Source organism: Muscardinus avellanarius, assembly GCF_963383645.1.
Source record: "Muscardinus avellanarius genome assembly, chromosome: X".
Lineage (NCBI taxonomy): Eukaryota > Metazoa > Chordata > Mammalia > Rodentia > Gliridae > Muscardinus > Muscardinus avellanarius.
In genome coordinates this window covers 45,495,725-45,520,989 of record NC_137792.1, presented here as the reverse complement: position 1 = coordinate 45,520,989, position 25,265 = coordinate 45,495,725, and the positions used below count along the sequence as shown (strand labels likewise).

Below are 25,265 nucleotides of genomic sequence, written 5' to 3'. Positions count from 1 at the left end.
AAGTTAAACTATTAAAACAGTCAACACGTGTATTAAAATGATGAGGTTTAGAATTATACTGAAATATCTAAGGAAAGGGAAACTTCTGAAAAACCAGTGACGATAAGAAAAGCAGATGTAGCTTTTGAAGCATTAAATAAAGATTTATATGACATTTGGTTATTATGTGCAATGATAAAGGATTAAAAAGTATACACTAGCCCCGGGTAAACTTAATTTTGAAGAAAACATACCCACTCAACCAGAAATGAGAATTTCAAATGTAGTCAGAACAGATCAAATTTAACTAAAGAAATAAAATAATTGACTAAGAACTGAGGGTGAAATTAAATTTCACTGTAAAGGAATTGCCTCTCCTAAACCATTGAGATATATCTCCTAGCAATATATCACATTAAACAAGGAAGACTCAAGATTTTATATAAGTTTTTCAAAGCATTAACAAAAACTTGATTTATAAAGTTTTCATGGTTGATTTTTAGATCTAAATCGTGTGTGTGCATTTGCATATGCACACACATTCACCTGCGAGCGCGCACACACATCGCTCAGTCATGTACGTAATTCTTAAGTGCTAAGAATCGGAATTCTCCAGTGGTGTGATGTCCAATATGTTTTTGTGAACAATATATAAAATTCTAGCAGGGCATTCACATTGACCACATCAGATACCACGTACATGGTAGTCTATGCGAGTGGTATTCCCTGAATTAAGCAATTCATATGCTTTCATTTGAAAGTATCATCAATTAGCTACTTACAGGAATTCCAAACAGTAGCCTATACAGTACAGTTTTTGGCTATATTTTTGTTTTCAGATTTAGGAAATCATTGAAATTTAAAGAGTAGCGAGCCTGTGGCTATCCTCTTTTTTTCTTCTCTTTACTTATTTTTCTTGGTACTAGGATAGCAACCCAAGGGCATTTATGTAGGTGGCTCTTTCTTGGAACTCTTCAGAACAAGGAACCAGGTAAGTGCTGGCTGTGCATGGTCTTATTGCTCCCCTTTTATATCTGCAGATGGGGAGCAGGATGGAACTGCCGGAAGTATGGATGCTTCTACCCAGGGCTTACTAGAAGGTATTGGCTTAGATGGTGACACATTGGCTCCCATGGAGACAGATGAACCTGCTTCAGACTCGAAGGGCAAGTCTAAAATCACACCAGCCATGGCTGCCAGAATTAAGCAAATCAAGCCTTTGTTGTCAGGTGAGTGATTGTATTCTATCTGTTCCCTTTTCTGGCTTTCAGAGCCTTTACCAGTCCTCAGATTGAATTGGAAAGACCGTATCATTTTGTATTAAGAAGATTGCAGTGTCTGTGATTTAAGTGTACTTTGTTGAGTGCCTACTATGTGCCAGGGGTCTTCCTGGCTACGAGAGATAGATGAGAGAATCCCTTCCTGAGAGACATGTCTACCTTCCCGTCTTCAATCTCTTTTCCTCCTACACATGGCTTTTGTTCCTACCATTCCACTGAAACGTCTCATCACAGTTCTTGTTACAACATTTTCCTTTTTACTGAGTTCACTGGATATTTCTTAGTTGCCTTTCCACGTGTGTGCAGCATGGTAGTGAGCCCACCATCTCCTTCTAGACATAGCTCTTCCTTTGACATTTATGTTACTGAGCTCTCCTAATTACCTGTCTGCCTTCTCTGTCTGTCTTCTTTTCCTTTCTTTGTCTCCTAAACAAAGAAAGCTGGAAATTGGCACAGCTTAGCATGTGTTTTATTAAAGTGACATTAGCACCTCCATGAAGATTACCGTGGCACGATACAAAACTGCATTAAAGTTGTTTATTGGTCTGTCTTTGCCATCTTCTGCTCTTTAAGGTAATAACGTTCCAGGAAGCATTTTTCTGTATTCCTCAGTAATTGACTTGTTAACCCCTTAATTATATAATATAGCTTGTGGGAGTTTGGGGACCTGCTCAAAAGCAAGCAGAAAATGGCCTTTAGTATTTATATTAACTTTAAATCCTCCGCGAATTTCTTTGCAACTTGTTTTGTTACTTGGGCTTGAAGGGGGGGGGGGGCTCTACTACTGTGTCACACCCCCAGTCCATTTTATTTTTTGAGATAGTGCCTTGCTACATTGTTGAAGCTGACCTCAAATCTGCATTCTCCCTCTTTAAGCCTCTGTAATACTGAGATTATTGGCACTTGCCACTACACCCATCTTGTTTTCATTTGAAAGTCTCCTGACCTTATCCCAAAATTGAAGTAAAGTGGCCATCTAAGGCGATGTTTGAGTTTCTTTTTCTTTGTTTTGTTGCACTACTTTGACTGATCGTACCCTGGAGCATTCTGGGGTTTCTGTATGGACCTAGGGCCGTTTCATAGTTTTGATGTGCGTCTCTACTTTGACCTGTCTTTGAGCTACTTTGCTCTCTATTCACCTGAAACCAGTGGTTTTTGGAATATATTTTCTCTTTGATTGGCATTCATTAGGTTTTGAGAGTCTGAACATGTACAGTCTACAGCTTGACAATGACAGGAGCTCAGGTAGAACCTACACAGTGGGTTCATATGTGCATGTTTATCCTCAGAAAACTTACTTTGATTGAAACATTAGAGCTTCTTGTCTCCGGAACAAGATGCAATAATACTTATTTCAGAAGTGCTACCGCAGCCTTTTTAATAGTTATCACATTGTAGAAATAGGAAAGTATAAAACCGGGCGTGGTGGTGCACACTTGTAATCCCAGCATTCGGGAGGCTGAGACAGGAGGATCACAGTTCGCGGACAGCCTCAGCTACTTAGTGAGGTCCTCTGCAACTCAGTGAGACCCGGTTTCAAAATAAAGAATAAAAATAGGGTAGGGGTATAGCTCGGAGGTCAAATGCCCCTGGATTCCATCCCCAGACCCGCAAAAAAAAGAAAGAAAGAAATAGGAAAGTATAGAAGAGTGTTTAAAGAAAGCAAGGAAACAATGTTTAGGCTTATTTTCTTTATCTTTTTATGCACTCTTTTAACATATTTTATCCTCACAAGTATTTTATCCTCACAAGTATTTTATAAAGATGAGAGTTTGAAAAGCCTATAATCTATCTAATTCCTTAAGAATCATAAGATTTTTTGCTTTTCCTAGCAAACTTTTTCCTTTTTTAAAAATTCTAATTTGTGATCACAAGTACATAGTGTATGGGATCCTTTTCATTTATGCCATCTTAAAGTTTTCTGTAAGCATTTTATGTGACTCTAAAATCCAGTAGATGTATCAGTTGCTTACACCATTCGCTACATATTGCTTTGACAAAGACAGTTCCTTTCTATCCTTTCTGTAAAAGAGTGAGTGCTTGTCTTGTTTTTTTGCATTTTTTGCATATTGAGTCCTAGAATATATCTTTTTCTTCTACATTCAAGAGGCATTTGTCCCTTGTGAACATTTTGGAATTTCATATATGAGAACAAATCTAAGAGTTTCTTTGGTACATTATTCAGAGTAAGTGGCCCATCATAAAAACTTATTAATAGTATCTGTTGGAATGAAACTTCAGAGAATAGTATACAGCCTTATTCTGATTTCTGGGTTCCAGCTTCCTCCAGATTAGGCAGAGCACTTGCTGAACTGTTTGGACTTCTTGTTAAACTTTGTGTGGGGTCTCCTGTCCGTCAGAGAAGAAGCCATCATGCTGCCAGCACCACAACAGCACCGACACCTGCTGCTCGATCAACAGCCTCGGCCCTCACTAAGCTCCTCACAAAGGGCTTATCATGGCAGCCTCCACCGTATACGCCTACCCCTCGCTTCAGGTGAGGTTCTATTTGAGGAGCTTGTACTAGAATATTTTCATAAGAATAATATAACGTGTTTCTTATTACTTAAATGGAGCACACACCACTAAATTAGAGGAGTACCAAGTCCCTTGTTTAATCTAGATGTGTAACCCAAATACAGTGGAAAGTTGTACCTAGTGTAGAACATGGAAATTTTAACAGCATTGGCAGTCAAACTGCATTTTAACAACCTGGTATTTTATAGTAGGCAGCAATCATCACATTTTTTGTGCCTTTGATTTTTTAATTAATTATTTATTTTTAGCGGGTACCGGGAAGGAACCCAGGGACATTCTACCTGCGAGCTATACCCTTAGCCCTGTTTTTATTCACTATTTTGAAACAGTGTCTCACTGAGTTGCAAGAGGCCTCAACTAAGTAGCTGAGGCTGTTTGTGAGCAGTGATCCTCCTGTCTAAGCCTCCCAAGTGCTGGGATTACAAGTGTGCACCACCACTTCTTGCTGCCTGTGAAATTTTAATAACCCTACTAGTCACCCTTCTCCTTTTCACTCATTCAGTTGGTCACTTTCGTGTGTTAAGTTTTACAGTTGGCTTTTATGTGAGTTTCCCAGTTGTATTTGTGTCTGCCTCCAAAAACGGTTATATTTGTGCTTTTATTTTTCCTCTTTCAGGCTGACATTCTTCATCTGTTCAGTTGGCTTCACATCCCCAATGCTGTTTGATGAGAGGAAGTATCCATACCACCTCATGCTGCAGAAATTTCTCTGCTCTGGAGGCCACAATGCTCTTTTTGAGTAAGAATTATTTGCTTCACAGAGAAGCATTTCTTGGAGTTTGGTCTTTTCTGTATTCCTTGTCAGACCACAGCTTTCTAAGTCACCTATCCATGAAAGTGAGGTATACGGAGATAGCTATTGGTGGCGCCCCTTCATATTCAGGGAAGCAGCCAAATCTGTCTCTTTTGTCCTTAGAGGGTAGTGTGTAGCCTGTACTAGAGATATTTGCCAGGGTCTCTCTTTTTTTCTTATTTGATTCTAGTTACCTGTAAACAGTTTTTAATAGACTTAATCTGTTGTTTCTCTGATTACAAGTTTTGTGTTTTTTTTTTTTTTTTTACTTTTTTGTCAGAATATTTCTAAGTTTCACTGGTTTGAGGGAGTTTTGTTAACGCTTTTAAAAGTAAATCGAATGTTGAACAGATTGAAGTTAGCCAGATGTTGTGGCTCACACTTTTAATCTCAGCCTCTAGGAGGCTAAGAGCGGAGGATCACAGTTCAAGGACAGCCTCAGCTACTTAGCCCTTTTCCTGCTCAGTGAGACCCTGTTTCAAAATAAAGAATAAAAAATAGGGTTGGTAGTGCAGCTCGGAGGTAGAATGCCCCAGGTTCCATCCCCGGTACTGCAAAAACAAAAAACAACCAAGAAAAACCTCCAAGAGTGGGGACTTGTAATGTGAATGTAGAGATTGGGGCCTTCTTTAAATAAAAATCCTCCCTTGTCTAAAATACTAATATTTTATTCCTATACTTTGTCTTTCTGAATTTAGAACTTTTAACTGGGCTCTGTCCATGGGAGGCAAAGTTCCTGTCTCTGAGGGATTGGAACACTCAGACTTACCTGATGGCACAGGAGAATTCCTGGATGCCTGGCTTATGCTTGTTGAAAAGATGGTGAATCCCACCACGGTACTTGAATCTCCACATTCACTGCCTGCCAAATTGCCTGGAGGTGTCCAGAACTTTCCACAATTCAGTGCTCTCCGCTTTCTTGTGGTAACTCAGAAAGTGAGTATTTTGTGTTCTAAAATCAAGAGGAATTTTTTTATGCTGACTGGATGGTTCCCACTCTGTATCTGCCTTAAACAATATATTTTATTAGGGGGCGGGTAGGGGTGTTGGTGATCAAACTCAGGGCCTTGCCTTAACAAGTGCTCTACTATTGAGCTATACATAACCCAGCAAAAAATATGATTATTGAAGAATCACTGGATTCCCCAGTGATCTTCCAACATAAGTGGCTCTATTCCCAGATAAGACTGATTTTTGGAAGGGAATAGAAACCATTGGAGAAGTTCCCATATTGGAAACATAATGAACTATAAACTCCAAATTGGTACTTTCAGGTTGAATGAAATGCCCCTTCTTGTTATTTCCTTAGGTAGGATCTCATATTAGTGGTTTAGAATTTTGTTGATATTGACTTTGGTACGACTGTTCTATAGATCCTATACTTATTTCTCCTGGGGCTTTGAATTCAGTTAAAAAAATTTTACATACTTTTCAAATGACTTACAGGCAGCCTTTACTTGCATCAAGAACTTGTGGAACAGAAAACCCCTGAAGGTGTATGGCGGAAGAATGGCTGAGTCCATGTTGGCCATTCTGTGCCACATTCTCCGAGGAGAACCTGTGATTCGAGAGAGACTAAGCAAAGAGAAAGAAGGGTCACGAGGAGAAGAGGATACAGGGCAAGAGGAAGGCGGTTCCCGCAGGGAACCTCAGGTCAACCAGCAACAACTGCAGCAGGTAGGGTCCTGGCCTCACACTTCAGGGCTTACACTTTGCACCTAATAGAATGCTTATTGGTTTTATAAACTCACATGCCACTAAATGCCTGGGTTTGTTAGCCAGGTTTATAATCATTCCTCTCTTTTTTTCTCTTTCATGAAAGCTGAAATGTAATCCCAATACTTTGCACAGATTGGTCTTCCTGATAAGCTTGTTATGGTCCCCTGGTGTTTGTCCTTGGCTACTTTCTGATTAATGTATCAAAGAAAGGGGTGATAGAAATTAAATTTGTACTCCAGTAAGAGTTTCTTGGGATCTTATGTGTAAAACTGTTGTAATGTACTAGGGATTGAACCCAGGGATAGTCCCTCTTCGAGCTATGCCGTCTTCCTTTTGTGTGTGGTGCAGGGGGATTACAAGAGTGCGCCACCACGCCCAGCTCCTCTTCCCTATTTTTATTTTTATTTTGAAATAAAATCTTGTTAAGTTGTTGAGGTGGGCTTTGAACCCGCAGCCCTCTTGTCTCAGTACCATTTGTCAGGTACTTTTTGTGTTGCTTGTTTGTTTAACAGATAATTGGGACTCATATATGCTTCTGTGTATGAATCTCAATCTTTAAATTATAGTAATCCTGTTGATCATAATATCTATCTACCCTTTTTCTTTTTCTTAAAGGGTAGGATTGAAAAATACCTTGCCCCCACCCCAATGTGTTGCTTAAACATTTAAATGTTATAGAAGTACCAAAAAGAAAGGATTGTTTGTTACTTAAGTACCCTGTCTTATGAATGCTCTGGCTTCATATAAAGTTACTGAGTTTCAATCTTGAAAAGTTCCTTTCATTTTTAAATGCATTTGGATTTCTCTATTAATGTGATACTGAGCTCTCACATTCTTGTTGCAGCTCATGGACATGGGTTTCACAAGAGAACATGCCATGGAGGCCCTGTTGAACACCAGCACCATGGAGCAGGCCACAGAGTACCTTCTAACCCACCCTCCCCCAATCATGGGAGGTGTTGTTCGGGTGAGTTGGCTGAGCAGCTCTAATATGCCAGGGTGTGGGTTTGGTTACTTATATTCTTTTTTCCTTTAACCTTCTATCACTGATATTTCCGTAAACTGCCATTCATTTTCAGACTTCTCCATGCCAGTATTTTCCTTTCATTATAACTCTGAAAACTTCAAAATAAAACATTTCAAAGGTTCTTCTCCCCTATCTATGCAAATTATTAGACGACAGAAAAATGGACAGTGAGAAAGCAGTAGAAAAGGCATACTTTATGTAATGAAAAGTAGATGATCACATGGAAGACAGCTTCTTATATTTAATTTTCATCTGGATTTCTCCTCCTATTTGCATTTTCCTAGGTAGAGCAGCATTCAGAGCCCTTTCCCCTCTAAAGCTTTAGCATAAAATGTCTGATTTTTTGGTGAGTCGGGAGGGTTACCTGTTTGTGTTTCTTTGTTTTGGCTTTGTGTAATTGCTGGATTTTCTGTTGTCACTCGTAGGATCTCAGCATGTCCGAAGAGGACCAGATGATGAGAGCAATTGCTATGTCTCTGGGACAGGATATTCCAATGGATCAAAGGGCAGAGTCACCTGAGGTAACTAGAAAATCCATAAAGGCATGGCCCAATGGTCTTAGTGTTTTTGTGAACATTCTGCCACTAACAAGAAGTAATTGATGGGATTAAAGGCTAAGGAAAACTAAGAGAGTACTCATTCAATCTCAACCTTGCGCATCATCCTTGATCTATCTTGTCTTGCCCTGAAGCTTTAAATGAGGCAGATAGATAAATGACCTAAACTGTAATTGATAGTGCTCATTAAGCCAAACATAACAAAGTGTTCCTTGGAAGTAAGTTACTTTCATTTAATACATTGCTATACAATATGATAGAGTGTCTAAAGATGATTTTGTGGGAGGTAGTGTAGGATGCTGCAGAAAATTAGCAGTTCTTTAGGCATCCTTCTCTTCTGTCCTGCCTGTCTTATCTCTACCTCTATGGTTGCCCTTCTACTCATTGCCAGAGGCTGTTGAAAATAATAACTGCTTGAAAAAGTAAAAGGTATTCATAATGTGAGGAAATGTTCTCAGCCTCCCTGTCTTTCCTCCTTTGCCTCTCCCACATGCTTGCTTTTCCCCTTGCCTTCAGGAAGTTGCTTGCAGGAAGGAGGAAGAGGAACGGAAAGCTCGGGAAAAGCAGGAAGAAGAAGAGGCTAAATGTCTAGAGAAGTTCCAGGATGCTGACCCATTGGAGCAAGATGAGCTCCACACTTTCACAGATACCATGTTGCCAGGCTGCTTCCACCTTCTTGATGAGCTGCCAGATACAGTGTACCGCGTGTGCGATCTGATCATGACGGCCATCAAACGTAATGGAGCCGACTATCGTGACATGATTCTGAAGCAAGTGGTCAATCAGGTAGGGAGTCTATGAGAATGGTTTCCCTGCCATCTATCAAAACCTGGTTTCTGAAAAGCAACCCATTCTACCTCTTGCCTGAATGTTTTCTGGGAACAGGGAATTTGTTGAACATGAATATATTGCAGAAATATATTTGGAAGAAATAAAGTTTCTTTTTCATTTTTTAATCTTTTTTTTTTTTGGTGTGTGTGTGGCTCCGGGGATGGAACCCAGGGGCATTCTACCTCCGAGCTACACCCCCAGCCTTACTTTTGAATCTTTATTTTGAAACAGGTCTCACTGAGTTGCAAAGGGCCTCACTAAGTAGCTGAGGCTCTCTGTGAACCACGATCCTCCTGTCAGCCGTCCAAATGCTGGCATGCCACCACACCCGACTTTGTTTTTCTTTTTACCTCTCAGATTCATAATTGTAGCAATAGGATAAGAAAGAAGTTACCCCAAACTTAGAGATTGCCACTTAATATTTTGGTTGTATTTCCTTTGTTATTTTTAATCAATCTGTTTACTTGAGTCATCAGAATCTTGCTTTATAGAATTTTAAAGCCTATAAGAAGGGAAAAAATAAAAAAGCAAAAATTTTTTTGGTGATACTGTAGATGGAACCCAGATGGAACTTAGAGGCCTTCTACCTCTGGACTACACTCCTGACATATTTTATATTTTATTTGGAAACAGGATCTCACTAAGTTGCTGAGAGGATCACTAAGCTGCTGTGGCTGGCTTCGAACCTGTGATTCTCCTACCTCAGCCTCCCAAGTACTGGGATTACAAGCTTGCCACGCCCAGCTGGAAACATTTTTTTAATCTATATAAATTTTTACTTTAGATTTAACTCTAAATCACTTAAAGGAAAATTGGATAAGGGATATTTTCACTTGAGAAAGGTTTAGTTGAATACTTATGCAAGACAGATGTGGTGTCACACACGGGTAATACTAGTTCTTGGAGACTGAAACAAGAGAATTGCAGGTTTGAGGCTAGCCTCAAAAATATAGAGACCCTGTTTCAAAGTAAAACACAATAGGGCTGAGGATATGGTTCAGAGGTAGAATGTTCCTGGGTTCATTCCCCAAAACAAAACAATGCAAAACATTTATACAAATGATTTTTAGGAATCATAATTTAAATAGGAAAGCAAACAAACTAAATCCAAACAGATATTTCTCTAACATGTATAACCATGGTTATTTTTTCTTATTGTGTTTGCTTTTATGATAATTGTACAGGAGATGTAGCAAAGGATTCTTGATGGGAATGTAAATCCCTTTTGGGAGTTGACTATATGTGCCAAGCATTCTTAAAACTTTCATTTCCTTTGGAATGTAGGCTTATTATGATCTAGCCCAAGCAAATAATTGTTTAGTTATATCTTTTCATAAACATTAAATCCTATTGCTAAATGTGTTGCTATTTACATATCTTTGTTCAGTCAATGTGTTGGAGTGGGACCCTTTTTTTTTTTTTTCGCTTCTGAGGATGGAACTCAGGGGCATTCCACCTCCGAGCTACACCCCAGCCCTATTTTTTTATTCTTTTTTTTTTCTTTTGGTGGTATTGGGGTTCCTGGAAACCCTTCTACCTCTAGGCTACACTTCCAGACCTATTTTATATTTTTATTTGGAAACAAGGTCTCTTAAGCCAGCAAGACTGGCTTTGAGCCTGTGTGATCCTCCTGTCTCCGCTTCCCAAGCGCGGTATTACAAGCGTGCACCACCATGCCCATCGCTGTTTTTTATTCTTTATTTTGAAACAGGGTCTCACTGAGTTGCAAAGGACCTCACTAGTAGGTGAGGCTCTCCAAGAACCATGATCCTCCAGTCTCAGCCTCCTGAATGGTGGGATTACAAGCATGCGTCACCGTGCCCGGAAAAATGGGACAATATTTTAAAAGATTGAGAATGTTTTCACAAATTTCATTTTACTCTGTAGCATAGATTTCGAAACTTACTGGCATACCACCCCCTTGGAGGAAAAAAAGTTACCCAACATAAAAAATAGGGCTAGGGTGTAGCTTGGAGGTGGAATGCCCCTGAGTTCCATCCTCAGAACCGAAAAAAAAAAAAAAAAAAAAGGTCCCACTCCAACACATTGACTGAACAAAGATATGTAGTATCGCCAACTTCAGGAATCTGTGCTCTACAGTTAATGTGACTTAGCCACTTTTCTGCTTTTCTTAGGTGTGGGAAGCTGCTGATGTTTTGATCAAAGCTGCTCTTCCCCTGACAACAAGTGACACAAAAACTGTTTCGGAGTGGATCAGTCAGATGGCTACTCTGCCCCAGGCCTCCAATTTGGCAACTAGGATCTTACTTCTAACGCTGCTTTTTGAGGTAAGATTTAGATCTTTTGGACCCTCTAGTTCATTCACCAAAGAATCATCAAGTATGTACCATATGAGAGATTTTGAAGAAGACAGGTATAATGTATAATCCATGCATTTCATGAGCCCAAAAGTCCTGATAGGCTAAGACATGCCAAATCAAATGTTATGTGCTGCCTGAATTGTAACAGTAATGTTATTTGAGGTCAGGAAGTGCATTTGTATCATTTCTGGATAATGTGAGAGAAAGGCTTCTTCCGAGAACAAGTAAGTAATTAATAGAGTTGGGTGAAAATATTGTGAGATGATGGTTTAAAAGCAGAATATTTAAATGATCAAGAGCCAGGCATGGTGTCACACACTCCTCATCCCAGTACTTGTGAGGCTGAGACAGGAGGATCACAGGTTCATTGCCAGGCTTAGGAGCTTAGGCTTTCTGTAGCTTGGTGAGACCCCCCTTTCAAAATAAAAGAATAAAAGCCAGGCGTGGTGGTGCACGCTTGTAATCTCCGTTCTTGGGAGGCTGAAACAGGAGGATCGCACAGGTTCGAAGCCAGCCTCAGCTACTGAGTGAGGCTCTCAGCAATTTGGTGAGACCCTGTTTCCAAATAAAGTATAAATTACGTCTGGGAGGATAACCCGGATGTAGAAAGCCTCTGGGTTCCACCCCCAGTACCACCAATAAATAAATAAATAAAAGAATAAAACAGGGCTGGAGATACAGCTCTGAGGTAGATTGCACCTGGTTTCTATCCCCAGTATCACACAAACAAACAAAACTTCAAATGATCATCACAGTTTGGTTGTGGAATTTTTTCACCTCTGACAAATCCTTAGTAGTAGCTGCTTAAGTGGGGTAGGCTATGGAAATGAGATATGATCAGTGTTAAGGTAATTCCTTCAATCTGGACATGGTGGTGGTGCATGCCTATAATCCTGGTACTTGGGAGGATGAGATAGGAGGTTCATAGGTTCAGAGCCAGCCTCAGCAACTTAGGCCCTCATCATCTTAGCGAGACGTTGTTTCAAAATAAACAGTAAAACCGGAACAGGGTTGTAGCTCAAAATTAGAATGCCCCTACCTTCAATCTCCACTTAAAAAAAAATAAAAGGTAAGCTGTGCGTGATGGCACACACTTGTTATTCCAAAGCTTGGTAGGCCGAAACAGGAGGATCACGGAGGTTCAAAGCCAGCCTTGACTACTGAGTGAGGCTCTCAGCAATTTACTGAGACCCTGTTTCCAAATAAAGTATAAAATAGGCCTGGGAGTATAGCCTGGAGGTAGAAAGCCTCTGGGTTCCACCCCCAGTACCATTAAAAAAAAAGGTACTAGTTTTAGGTAGAACTGGACTCCTCTCTCCTTTTTTTTAACGTGATCAATCATCAGATTTGAAATAAGAATATGGTTTTGTCCGCACGCATTATTGTTTCATCTGATATAGAAACTACTTAAGAAGCAGTTCTTCATGTTTTAATAGTGAAACATGACCTCAGTGGAGTCAACCATTTACAATAACTCGGAAGATAAGTTCATGCTAGGCACAGTGATGCACACTTTTAATCGTGGTACTTCTGAGGTGAAGATAGGAGGATCGCAGGTTTACAGCCAGCCCCAGTTTCTTAGTGAGATCCTCTTTCAAAATAAAGAATAAGCCGGGTGTGGTGGCAAACTCTTGTAATTCCTGCTCTTGGGAGGCGGAGACAGGAGGATCGCATAGGTTCAAAGCTGCGCTGGCTTAAGAGACCCTGTTTCCAAAAAAAAAAAAAAGAAGTATAAATAGGTCTGGGAGTGTAGCCCAGAGGTAGAAGGGTTTCCAGGAATCCCCCAGTACCACCAAGAAAAAAAAAGAAGAAGAAGAAGAATAAAATGATTGGGAGTATAGCTCAGTGGAGAATGCCCCTGGGTTCAATCCCTAGTTCCCTCCCCCACCCCCCATATGAAAAGAAGATAAGTTCTATATATGTTAAAGTTCTTACAGGGCTTTCTTATGGAATTGATACTTATACCACCTTTATAATAGGTATTTGTAAGCCTGGTATGGTGGCGCATGCTCGTAATCCCTGTTCTTGGGAGGCTGAGACAGGAGGATCTTGCAGTTTCGAAGCCAGCCTCAGCCGGCTTAAGAGAACCTGTTTCCAAATAAAAATATATATGTATATGTAAAAAATAGGTCTGGGAGTGTAGCCCGGAAGTAGAAGGCCCCTGGGGTCCAACCCCAGTACCACCAAAAAAAAAATAGATATTTGTGGAAAAGGTTTTAAAAACTGGGTGCATGGAATCCTCAGTGACTTTATAAAATAAAGTCATTTATGAACCACAACTAAAAATAATTACAAGTGCTGGGCATGGTGGCACATGCTTTTCATCCCAGCATTTGGAAGGCTGAGACAGGAGGATCACAGTTTACGGACAGCCTCAGCTACTTATTGAGGCCCTTTGCAACTCAGTGAGACCCTGTTTCAACTCAGTGTGACCCTGTTTCAAGATATGAGTGTAGCTCGGAGGTAGAATGCCCCTGAGTTCCACGCCCGGTACTGCAAAGAAAAAAAGAAAGGTAACAAAAACAGAAAAAAGAAAAGAATAAAAATAGAACTGGGGATGTATCTTGGAGGTAGAATGTTCCTTGGTTCCACCCCAGCAGCACAAATGAATAAATAAATATAATTACAAGTGATATAGTCTTATGTTTTCTTCTAGTCCTTTTTCTATCAATTCAAGCTATTGAGATAGAGCATATAGAAAGTTATATTCTTTTATTGAATATTCCATTAGGACATTGTGACTTTTTATAACATGCTCACATGATTCTATCTTTTGGACTTTCTCAAATTTATTTAGTCACTTATTATTGCAGTTCATTTCCAGTAGTTTCACATTAAAAGTAACACTTTAGCCGCTGGGCATGGTGGCGCAAGCTTGTAATCCCCGCGCTTGGGAGGCTGAAACAGGAGGATCGCACGGGTTCAAAGCCAGCCTCAGCTACTTAGTGAGGCTCTCAGCAACTTAGTGAGACCCTGTTTCCAAATAAAATATAAAAAAGGTCTGGGAGTATAGCCCGGAGGTAGAAAGCCTCTGGGTTCCACCCCTAGTACCACCAAAAAAAAAAAAGTAACACTTTAGTGGAGCCCTGGAAAGAAGAATCATTGACTATGTTTAATTCTTCCATCTTCCTTGAAAGATTATATGTAAAGTTTCTCTCAAAAGCTTACAATTTCACAGTAGTGAATGCACTGTCTATGGGGCAGTTCCTAACAATATTAATAACTATTTCTGGTTTTATCACATATTAAATTTGCCAGGAACTATGTTGGTCACCTTAAGCCTGTGTCTGTGCACATATACACACACATAAAATATTATTTAATCATCAGAATTACACTGGAGATAACCCAAAACCTAGGGAATTTTATCTCTGCAATTATGCTACTGATAAGTGATCAAAGGTATAATTTGAATTCAACAGATTCTGTTGATGTTCAGCCCTTTGTTCTCCTATTGGGTGCTAATCCTTGTTTTTTAGTAGAAATTTGTCTTATTTTTTCCTTTGATGAATCAATCAGGAATTGAAGCTACCTTGTGCTTGGGTTGTTGAATCAAGTGGCATCCTTAATGTTCTAATCAAGCTCTTGGAAGTGGTTCAGCCCTGCCTACAGGCTGCTAAGGAGCAAAAGGAGGTCCAGACCCCAAAGTGAGTGACTCTATATCCTGATTTCACACTCTTCTGGGGCATATATGAGGCAAATATTGAGTACTTTCGTGGTTTGAAAACTGAGAGGTATCTCGTGAAATATAGATATATTTTCCCAATTTGTTCAACTTTTATTTCATGACCAGAACACATCATTTCTCATTCTTAGGTGGATCACCCCAGTATTGCTCCTAATTGATTTCTATGAAAAGACAGCCATCTCCTCAAAAAGGAGAGCCCAGATGACGAAGGTATGTAATATATAGTATCTATGAGGGCAGAACTGTTTACTCTCTTGGCAAGAGTAGACTAAAAAAGAATATAAAATAACAGTGAAAAATACAAAGGTCTCTCTCCAGATGTAAATCTTAAGGGATTTTCTTTTCCAAATGAGGAATTTGAACTATTTTCCTTTAGAAGCTACTTGCTGAAGACATCAAGAATTTAACCCTGAAAGTAAATATTAAAATAGTGCAGAGGAGGAGGAGTTTGCTAGGCGTTGTGACATGGGCCTGTAATTCCAGTATTTGGGAGGCTGAGACAGGAAGTTCCCAGGTTCAAGGAGAGCCTCAGCAACATAATTAGGCCCTCAGCAACTTAGCCAGACTTGTAAATGTAGAATGTCCCTGGGTTCCATCCCTAGTACTACAAAAAGGGGAAAAACTCTATGTGCATATGAATGAATGAATGAGTAGGTCCTTTATTACATGAAGAATTTTACTCTACAACAATTTCTACAAAATCAAATGCTCCTTAGATGAAAATCACTCTACACCACATTAGCTTAGTAACTTCTTAAATAATATTTGCTCCAGATAGAGAGGTCTACCTCTCTCTGTATTAAAAATAAAATGTAGCCAGGCGTGGTGGCGCATGCTTGTGATCCCAGCATTCGGGAGGCTGAGACCGGAGGATTGCAGTTCACGGACAGCCTCAGCTACTTAGTGAGGCCCTCTGCAATTCAGTGAGACCTGGTTTCAAAATAAAGAATAAAAGATAGGGTAGGGTGTGTAGCTCGGAGGTCAAATGCCCCTGGGTTTCATCCACAGACCTGCAAAAAAATAAAAAATAAAATGTATTTTTCTTTTTCCTGGATTAGTTTTATTAGTGAACACTGATAATGTTACTATTTCTTACAATAATCAACTTTGAAGGAAATAAAAAGAAACTTTGTACTTTCCTTTCTAGTACCTACAGTCCAATAGCAACAACTGGCGCTGGTTTGATGACCGCTCTGGGCGTTGGTGTAGTTACAGTGCAAGCAACAACAGCACTATTGACTCCGCCTGGAAATCTGGAGAGACAAGTGTGCGATTCACTGCTGGCCGAAGAAGATACACTGTCCAGTTCACCACAATGGTGCAGGTACATGTTCACCCATTGCTATAAACATTATTTAAAAGAGGAGAAGTTACTGGCTTAACCAGAGTCCTAATATGTTAAAAAGGAGTAGGATTCCTACTTCTCTATTGAATGTAGGCTTCAGAGAACTGAGTCTTTAAAGTCATTAGTTATTGTCAGTTTGGCAATTTGATAATGTCCTTTCTCAAAATGATTTTTTTAATTCTTTATTTTGAAACAGGGTCTCACTAAGTTACAGAGGGCCTCACTAAGGAGGCGATGCTGTCCGTGAACCTCGATCCTGTGGTCTCAGCTCCCCAAATGCTGGAATTACAAGCGTGCGCCACCACACAAGGCTCTCAAAATGGTTTTTAAGTGTTCAGTCAAGGATTACTTCATTGTAGGGTCTTCTGTATGCCAGGTTCCTTCTAGGAACTTTTGGGATTTCTCTCCATAAATTATAGGACTGGGATAAATTGCCTGGGTTCCTTCCTATTTCAGCATTTTACCTTGGAGGTCCCTACACACAACTGTATAATTCTTGTTTTGTTTTCTTTTGACATGGGGGTTTTGCTATGTCGTTCAAGCTGTACTTGAATTTCTGGGCTTAAGTGATCCTGCCACTTCAGCCTCTTTATTAGCTGGGACTGATCGCATATGCCACTGTACCTAGTGAGATTATTTTGTCTGCTTAAATTTCTAGGTTAATGAGGAAACAGGAAACCGACGCCCTGTGATGCTGACTCTCCTTAGGGTACCACGGTTAAATAAAAACTCAAAAAATAGTAATGGGCAAGAACTAGAGAAAACCCTTGAAGAAAGCAAAGAAATGGATATCAAACGGAAAGAAAATAAAAGCAATGGTATGAGCTTTTCATTTTTAGTTTTATCTAAAATTATGTGCCTTTATGGCTTAAGGTTTAGCCTTTTTCACTGCAAGTGATTTTCCCCCCAGACTGCTTAAACAAATAAAAAACTCAAAGTCTTCTCATATGCCCATCTTTTCATCTGGCCTAAGAATTGGTATTTGGTTTATTTTTCCTAATTGGACCCAAGTGCTTAGCTGGTACTTAGAGAAAGGTGTGAAAGGAAATGTCAAGTTAAACTGTCTTAAACTCATTTTTCCCCATTTATAGATACCCCATTGGCACTAGAGAGTACAAACACTGAAAAGGATACCAGTCTGGAAGAAACAAAAGTTGGAGAGATCCTTATCCAGGGCTTGACAGAAGATATGGTGACTGTGTTAATCCGGGCTTGTGTGAGCATGCTGGGAGTCCCTGTGGACCCAGATACTTTGCATGCAACCCTTCGCCTCTGCCTAAGGCTCACCCGGGACCACAAATATGCCATGATGTTTGCAGAGCTAAAGAGTACTCGTATGATCTTGAACTTGACCCAGAGCTCTGGCTTCAATGGGTTTACTCCCCTGGTCACCCTTCTGTTGAGACACATCATTGAGGACCCCTGTACCCTCCGTCATACCATGGAAAAGGTGAGTTATTTTAGCCTCAGTTCCAGTTTACATCTTACTTTTCTTCTCCTTTGTCTCAAACAGACTTCTGCAACATCTTAGAGTATATAATTTGGTATACGCATTACATGCTTTGTCCAGTATAAATACCCAACTGTATACTTGAAAGATTGCTTGGGTGATGGTAGATTATCCTGTTGAGTGACATCTGGGTTTTTTTTTTGGTTTTTGTTTTTGTAGTAATGGGGGTGGAACCCAGGGGCTTTCTACCTCCAGGCTTCACCCCAGACCTATTTTATATTTTCTTTGGAAACAGGGTCTCACTAAGTTGCTGAAAGCCGCACGAAGTAGCTGAGGCTGGCATTGAACCTGCGCGATCCTCCTGTCTCAGTCTCCTAAGAGGGGGAATTATAAGCGTGCACCACCACACCCAGCTCGAATGACATCTTTAAAAGAACTAGAAAATATATTTTTCTACCTTTAAGTACAGTTTTACCATAGTAGTACGTCTTCTCTAGGAAGTCCTTCTGTTAGCATTTTGATCTGGCAAAAATGCCTGACAAGTACATCTTAGAGGGAAGAAGATTCATTTAGTTTACAGTGTTGAAGGTTTCGGTCTATGTTGGGCCAGCTCTCTCCTCAAGAACCCAGGGGATATGGCAGCAAGGCAGAGAAGATATGACAGAGTGAGAGAGATACTACAGTGGCCTGGCCCCGGGGGAGGGGAGTGAGAGGGAGACACTGTCCCTGGCTGTGCCTGCAGGGACACACCCCCAGCCATATTCTGTCACTGAACTTGGATGCACTTTGGACTTGCTATAACAAGACCCTTAGGGAGGACATTCCAAACCCTAATTGTATAACAGTTCTTTCTGACAATCTAGATTTATTTAATCAAACTAGAATATTCTTTAGTACCAAACTGATATATTCTCTCCAAAGTTTATGCCTTAAAGATCATTCCTATGTAGGAATACGCCTTAAGGATTTGCCAAAGAACCTGTTTCTAAAACATTTTATTTTGGGAGCATAAAAGTAAAGTTATTTTGAATGTTCTGCAAGGTTCTGTGATAGGCATTTAACAAATGTTTACTGTACATATCAGAATATAAGGTTATGTTTCAGGAAATGTAAAAAGCACTGAAAGAAATGTCAAAGTAATTATAAAAAATATAACCTTTGAGCCGGGCGTGGTGGTGCACGCTTGTAATCCCTGCGCTTGGGAGGCTGAGACAGGAGGATCGCGCAGGTTTGAACCCAGCCTCAGCAACTTAGTGACACCCTGTTTCCAAACAAAGTATAAAATAGGTCTGGGTTCCAGACCCTGGGTTACACACACACACACACACACACACACACACACACACACACACACACACAACCTTTGAAAAATTAACACTAAAACAGAGAGGTAGAAGGTAAATGTTTTACCATTTTACCATCAAACCTTTTTCTATACATTTTAATAGAATTCTCTATCTTTTTTGTCAGCTTTCATTATATGACTATGAATAAATTTAATTATAGTCCCCTCCCATGGGATAGTGTTTTCTACCTTGCTAAGTAGGGTTACTGTATGCATTTTTGTGCCCAGGTTTGGTTTGTTCATGTTTAAAATTGATATTTTGGGATATTTCTAAAAATCAGGTCAAAAGATATAAATATTTTTAACTTGGCTTTCTAGAATGGTGGTAGTACCAATTTTCACTTCCTTGCATGTATGAATATACATCTCAGATTCTTCAAATGGTTCTTCACCCAGTCTGATTTTATCTCACATAGGCAAAATTCAGAGAACTACTAAAGGCAGTCTATACAGTAATCCAAGGTCAAGAGATAGCTGAACAGGGAAGAAACATGTATATATAGAGAGGCAAAATTTAAACTAAAAACCCCAAGAAACCATGAAATATTTGAGATTTTTGAAAACTGGAAAATGGTAAGATTACCTAGAGGCCCTGATTGTATGAAATACTTTCAAATGCTAAGTAGATTTGGGAGGGGGCAATGGGAATGAAAGACGGAGGCAATTTTAACACATCAAACTGGCAAAAGTAAATATAATACCCATTGTGAGTACAGGTGTGAAGGACAAGGCATATTCTTACTTTTGGTAGGAGTGGAAATTGGTGCCACCACATTGGAGTGCATTTTGGTAACTGTCAGTTTAAGACATCCTTTACCTAGACATAGTGGTGTATATTATAATCCCAGTATTTGGGAGGCTAAGACCAAAGGAGCACAGGTTTGCCACTAGCTTTGGCTGCTTATTGAGGCACTCTGCAACTTAGTGAGACCCTAGTGTTTGAAAATAAAGAAAAATAAATAGGACGGGGGTGTATCAAAGGTATATGACCTAGAGTTAAATTCCCAGTACCATCCTTTGACCTAGCTAAAATTTTTTTCGATGGTTAACATCATGTATGTCAACATAGCATATATACAACACAACACTGGAGTGAGAGGGGTGTGGGTATGTGTGTGTGTGTGTGTGTGTGTGTGTGTGTGTGTGTGTGTGTGTGTTCGTGTTTACTGGGGATTGAGCCTGGGGACATTATACCTCCAAGCTACGCTCCTAGCCCTGTTTTTTATTTTTATTTCAAAACAGGTTCTCGAACCTGCAATCCTCCTTTCTCGGCCTCCCAAATAGTAGGATTAAAGCTGTGGGCAACCACACCCAGCTACTTATATTATTAATAAACTCTAGCCAGGTGTGGTGGTGCACACTTGTAATCCCAGCATTCCAGAGGCTGAGACCGGAGGATCGCGTTTCGAGGACAGCCTCAGTTACTTAGTGAGGCCCTTTGCAATTCAGTAAGACCTGGTTTCAAAATAAAGAATAAAATAGGGCAGGGGCTGTAGCTCAGAGATTGAATGCCCCTGGGTTCCATCTCTAGACCCGCAAAAAAAAAATATATATATATATTTTATAGTATTTATAAATAATATATTTATATAATTAAATGTATTATTTAATTAAATTTAAATATATTAAATAAATTTATATAATTAAATTATATATTTATATATTATAAACTCTAGAGGTCGAATGTCTACTAAAGGGAACTGGATAAATAAATTATGGCCTTACATAAATTAAAATTTCTTTTATCTAGAAAATAAAGATTATTTTAGAATTGTAGCCAGATAAACCAGGCATGCTTAATCCCAGTACTTGGGAAACTGAGACAGGAGGATCCAGGTTCACAGCCAGCCTCAGGTACTTATTGAGGCCCTCTACAAATTAATGAGACCCTGTTTCAAAAAAAAGAATTTAAAAAACCAGCCTGGGGGTGTAGCTCAGAATTAGAATGCGGAGCTGGGCGTGGTGGTGCACGCTTGGGAGGCTGGGACAGGAGGATCGCACAGGTTCGAAGCCAGCCTCAGCTACCTAGTGAGGCTCTCAGCAACTTAGTGAGACCCTGTTTCCAAATAAAGTATTAAAACATAGGTCTGGGAGTATAGCCCGGAGGTAGAAAGGTCCCTGTGTTCCACCCCCAGTACCACACACACACACACACACACACACACACACACACACACACAAAGTAGTAGAATGCTCCTGGGTTCAATCCTCAGCATCCCCCCCCCAAAAAAAAGAGGAATTTTAGCCAGATAGGCAGAAGTGAGAGGCTGTGATAGACTGACTATAAGGAGCCAAGGTGAGCTGGGTGTGGTTGTACATGCCTATTATTGTGTGTGTTGTACTGGGGGTATACAGGAGCATTCCACCTCCAAGCTACATCTCTAGCCCTGTTTTTTATTTTTATTTTCTTGTGGCACCGTAAATTGAACCCAGAGGCATTTTACCTCTGAGCTAAACCCCTACCCTGATTTTATTGCTTACTTGGAAACAGTGTCTCACTAAGTTGCAAAGGGCCTCTCAGTTTTTGAGGCCGGCTTCAAACTTGTGATCCTCCTTTCTCCACCTCCCAAGTACTTGGATTACAAACGTGTGCCACTGTATTTTTGTTCTTTATTTTGAAACAGGGTCTCACTAAGTAGTTGAGGCTGGCCATGACCCTGCAATCCTCCTGTTTCAGCCTCCCAAATACTAGGATTATAAGAGTGTGCCACCACGCCTGGCTTGTGGATGCCTAATATCCCAAGAACTTGGGAGCCTGAGACAGGATGATCACAGGTTCAAGGACATCCTCAGCAATGTAGCAAGACTTTCTGCAGCCTAACAAGGTCTTGTTTCAAAACAAAACAACAACAACAACAACAAAATATATATATATATTATATGTTAAAAAAAAGTCTTGGGAGTCTTAAGTTAAAGGTAGAATGTCATTTGGTTAAAAAAAAAAAAAGACCAAGCATGAATGGTGGTTAAAAACGGCATTGAGAGAGATACCGAGTGATGTCTATCTCTCTGGGGAACCTCTTCACAAAGAAATAGATAATGAACAGTTCTGTATTTTCCATGATTGGCAAGTAATTCCATTATATTTCTTTGTTTTTTGCAGTGCTGGGGATTGAATCCAGGGATATTCTACCTCCAAGCTACACCCCTAACCCTATTTTTTAAATTTTTATTTAGAATCAAGGTCTTGCTAGGTTGAGAATCTCACTATTTGCTGAGGCTGTCTCAGCCTCCCAAGTAATGGGATTACAAGTGTGTGTCACCTCACCCAGCCCTGGCAAGTAACTATGAGAAAAATAAAATCATAGCTATATTTAAGCCCTATGGTATCAAAAAGCGAACAATTTGTAAATAGTTGATATCTCCTTTGGCTATTATCTATGAATGATGGTTGACTTTTAGACATAAAGAAAACATTTAGTATTGTACTTATACACTCAACAGTTATCACTGTTAAATATTTTGTACCTGGTCGGGCGTGGTGGCGAATGCTTGTAATCCCAGCATTTGGGAGGTGGAGACCAAAGGATCGCAGTTCGCGGACAGCCTCAGCTACTTAACAAGGCCCCTTCGCAACTCAGTGACACCCTGTTCCAAAAAATAGAAATACCAAAAAATAGGGCTGGGGTATAGTTTGGAGGTACAATACTCCTGGGTTCCAACCCCAGTACTGCCAAAAAAAATTTTTTAATCCTTTTTATTTTTTTTAGCAGTACTATGGATGGAACCCAGGGGCATTCTATCTTTGAGCTACACTCTCAGTACTATTTTTTTGGGGGTGGGGTACTGGGATTCCTGGAAACCCTTCTACCTCCAGGCTACACTCCCAGACCTATTTTATACTTTTTATTTGGAAACAGGGTCTCTTAAAAGCCAGCACGGCTGGCTTCAAACCTGCACTATCCTCCTGTCTCCATCTCCCAAGTGTGAGGATTACAAGTGTGCACCACCACGCCCGGCCTTTTTGTTTTGTTTTGTTTTGTTTTTTGAAACAGGGTCTCTCTGAGTTGCACGGGGCCTCACTAAGTAGTAACTGAGAGGCTGCCCGCAAACCGTGATCCTTCTGTTTTAGTCTTCCAAATGCTGGGATTATAAGCACACACTACAGTGCCCATCTTGAACCTTTGTTTTTAAAAATTGAGACAACATTTGGAGAGGCTGAGCTGGCACCTAAATGTGAAAATTATATGGGTTCTGTTCTAGATCTGTCTCCCAATTTCTATAAAGATCACTTGTAGGCTGGTCTAAGAATTGATAGTTTTGAGATATACGGCAACTTCTTTTTGACCCTCTTTTTTTTTTTTTTTTAATGTGGTACTAGAGATGGAACCCAGGAGTATTCTACCTCTGAGGTCTACCCCTAGCCCGTTTTTTGTTTTATTCCTTTTTTTTCCCTCATCCTGGGAATGGAACTCAGGGCCCTCTACCTCCGGGCTATACCCCCGACCTATTTTATATTTTATTTTGAAACAGGGTCTCACCAAGTTGCTGAGAGACTAAGTATCTGAGGATGGCTTTGAACCTGTGCAATCCTCCTGTCTCCGCCTCCCAAGAACTGGGATTACAAGTGTGCGCCACCACGCCTGGCTTTATTCTTCATTTTGAAACAGAGTCTCACTGAGTTGCAAAGGACCTCACTAAGTAGCTGAGGCTGTCCCAAACCGTGATCCGCCTCTCAAATGCTGGGGTCACAAGCGTGCGCCAACACGCCCAACTTGACCCACTTTCTTTTTAATGGAGAAGGATGAGGTAGGACATGAAGAGCAAGTATATCTTTCTCTCTAAAAATCAAAGATGTTTTGAAGCAAAGCTTGGTATTTTAACACTTGTTTACTCTTCCTTGGCTGCAGTTGTATTTTTAACAAGTGGCATTTAATCAGTAGTGTTTCTCCCTTTTTTACTAGGTTGTTCGCTCAGCAGCTACAAGTGGAGCTGGAAGCACTACCTCTGGTGTAGTATCTGGCAGTCTTGGTTCTCGGGAGATCAACTATATCCTTCGTGTCCTTGGGCCAGCTGCATGCCGCAATCCAGACATATTTACAGAAGTGGCCAACTGCTGTATCCGCATCGCCCTTCCAGCCCCTCGAGGCTCTGGAACTGGTGAGTTTCACTTGCTTCCAGCCTTTCAAAGATGGAAGTCTGACCTAGCATAACTCGAGATATCTATAAGCTCGGAAAGCCTCCTGGGGCAAATTTTTGGAAATTGGACGATTGATGGTTTGGGTCAATCAATTTAATAGGTACTTCAGTAGCTTCTCTAGGCCATTCCCTGTCATAATCACTTCTAGAGATACTAAGGACTCATTCATTCTAGTTTTTACCTTCAATGAGTTCATCTTGGTATGATAAGAGGTCACCTGTAGTTAATGGTTTATAAATAAAATGATAATGGATGAAGAAATGTATGCGTGACTCATGGAATACATTAGAAGTTTACAGTGCCATCTATGTATTCCTGCCAAAAGGTCTGGCCTATATTTCATTATGAGGAAACAATCAGATAACAGTATGTTTCAAAAGTCTAGGAAAAGAAACTACCATCACTTTAAGTGAGTTCTGGATCCAGATAGAGGAGATTTGGGGGATATTTGAATATTCTGTATTCGATAGTATAATTTTATTAATGTTGAATTTTTTGATATGGTGGAACATGCCTATTATCCTAGAGGATATGAGAAGCTAAGTTAGATGATTCGCTGGTTCCAGGCCAAGTTCAGCAACTTAGTGACACCCTATTTCAACATAAAAATATATTTAAAAAGGACTGCGAGCTGGGCAAGGTTGTGCATGCTTGTAATTCCAGAATTTGGGAGGCTGGGACAGGAGGATCACAGTTTTGCGACCAGCCTCAGCCACTTAGTGAAGCCCTGTTTTAAAATAAAGAGTTAGATAGGGCTGAGGGTGTAGCTCAGAGGTAGAATGCCTCTTGATTCAATCCCCAGTACTACAAAAAGGAAGGAGGGTCTGAGATTGTATCTCAGAGGTATACTGTCCCTGGGTTCAATCCCTACTACCTAAAAGAATTTCTGGATGTCAAAATAGCATTTTAATTTATAGGAAAATATTCATTATCTTAGGAGGGACGTGCCAAATTGTAATTCTAGATGAAGGTTATATAGATATTAATTATACTAACCTTTCAACTTTTTCCTAGTTTTGTATGTTTTTAATAAAAAAAATTGTAGGGACACAATTATTTTTGGCACCCCAGTTAGTGTGCTTTGCCCTGTGCTAGGCATCTATCATGTGTGTTCTTATTTAATCTTCAAAATAACCAAATTCTATGAATGAGGAAATTGAGTTTTGTTGAAGCAAAAATCTAAATTTTAAAGCAATTTTTCTCTATCTCCAAAGCCTGTACTCCTATATTCGATCATGTAGCACTTAGGGAA

General features: G+C 40.0%; 1 protein-coding gene across 1 annotated transcript in view; it reads left to right on the top strand.

The window, feature by feature from the left end:
* HUWE1 (HECT, UBA and WWE domain containing E3 ubiquitin protein ligase 1) overlaps nucleotides 1-25,265 on the top strand; it is a gene marked incomplete at both ends in the record, with an annotated part of 105,197 nt that overhangs the window by 30,850 nt on the left and 49,082 nt on the right. The window contains 16 exons of the mRNA XM_080718876.1: nucleotides 1,020-1,208; nucleotides 2,451-2,518; nucleotides 3,620-3,756; nucleotides 4,414-4,536; nucleotides 5,289-5,526; nucleotides 6,037-6,267; nucleotides 7,154-7,276; nucleotides 7,762-7,857; nucleotides 8,410-8,679; nucleotides 10,860-11,012; nucleotides 14,565-14,692; nucleotides 14,862-14,943; nucleotides 15,881-16,057; nucleotides 16,737-16,896; nucleotides 17,170-17,528; nucleotides 23,778-23,973. Coding sequence (XP_080575002.1) covers nucleotides 1,020-1,208; nucleotides 2,451-2,518; nucleotides 3,620-3,756; nucleotides 4,414-4,536; nucleotides 5,289-5,526; nucleotides 6,037-6,267; nucleotides 7,154-7,276; nucleotides 7,762-7,857; nucleotides 8,410-8,679; nucleotides 10,860-11,012; nucleotides 14,565-14,692; nucleotides 14,862-14,943; nucleotides 15,881-16,057; nucleotides 16,737-16,896; nucleotides 17,170-17,528; nucleotides 23,778-23,973 — 2,730 coding nt within the window. The remainder of the gene's footprint in view (nucleotides 1-1,019; nucleotides 1,209-2,450; nucleotides 2,519-3,619; nucleotides 3,757-4,413; nucleotides 4,537-5,288; nucleotides 5,527-6,036; nucleotides 6,268-7,153; nucleotides 7,277-7,761; nucleotides 7,858-8,409; nucleotides 8,680-10,859; nucleotides 11,013-14,564; nucleotides 14,693-14,861; nucleotides 14,944-15,880; nucleotides 16,058-16,736; nucleotides 16,897-17,169; nucleotides 17,529-23,777; nucleotides 23,974-25,265) is intronic.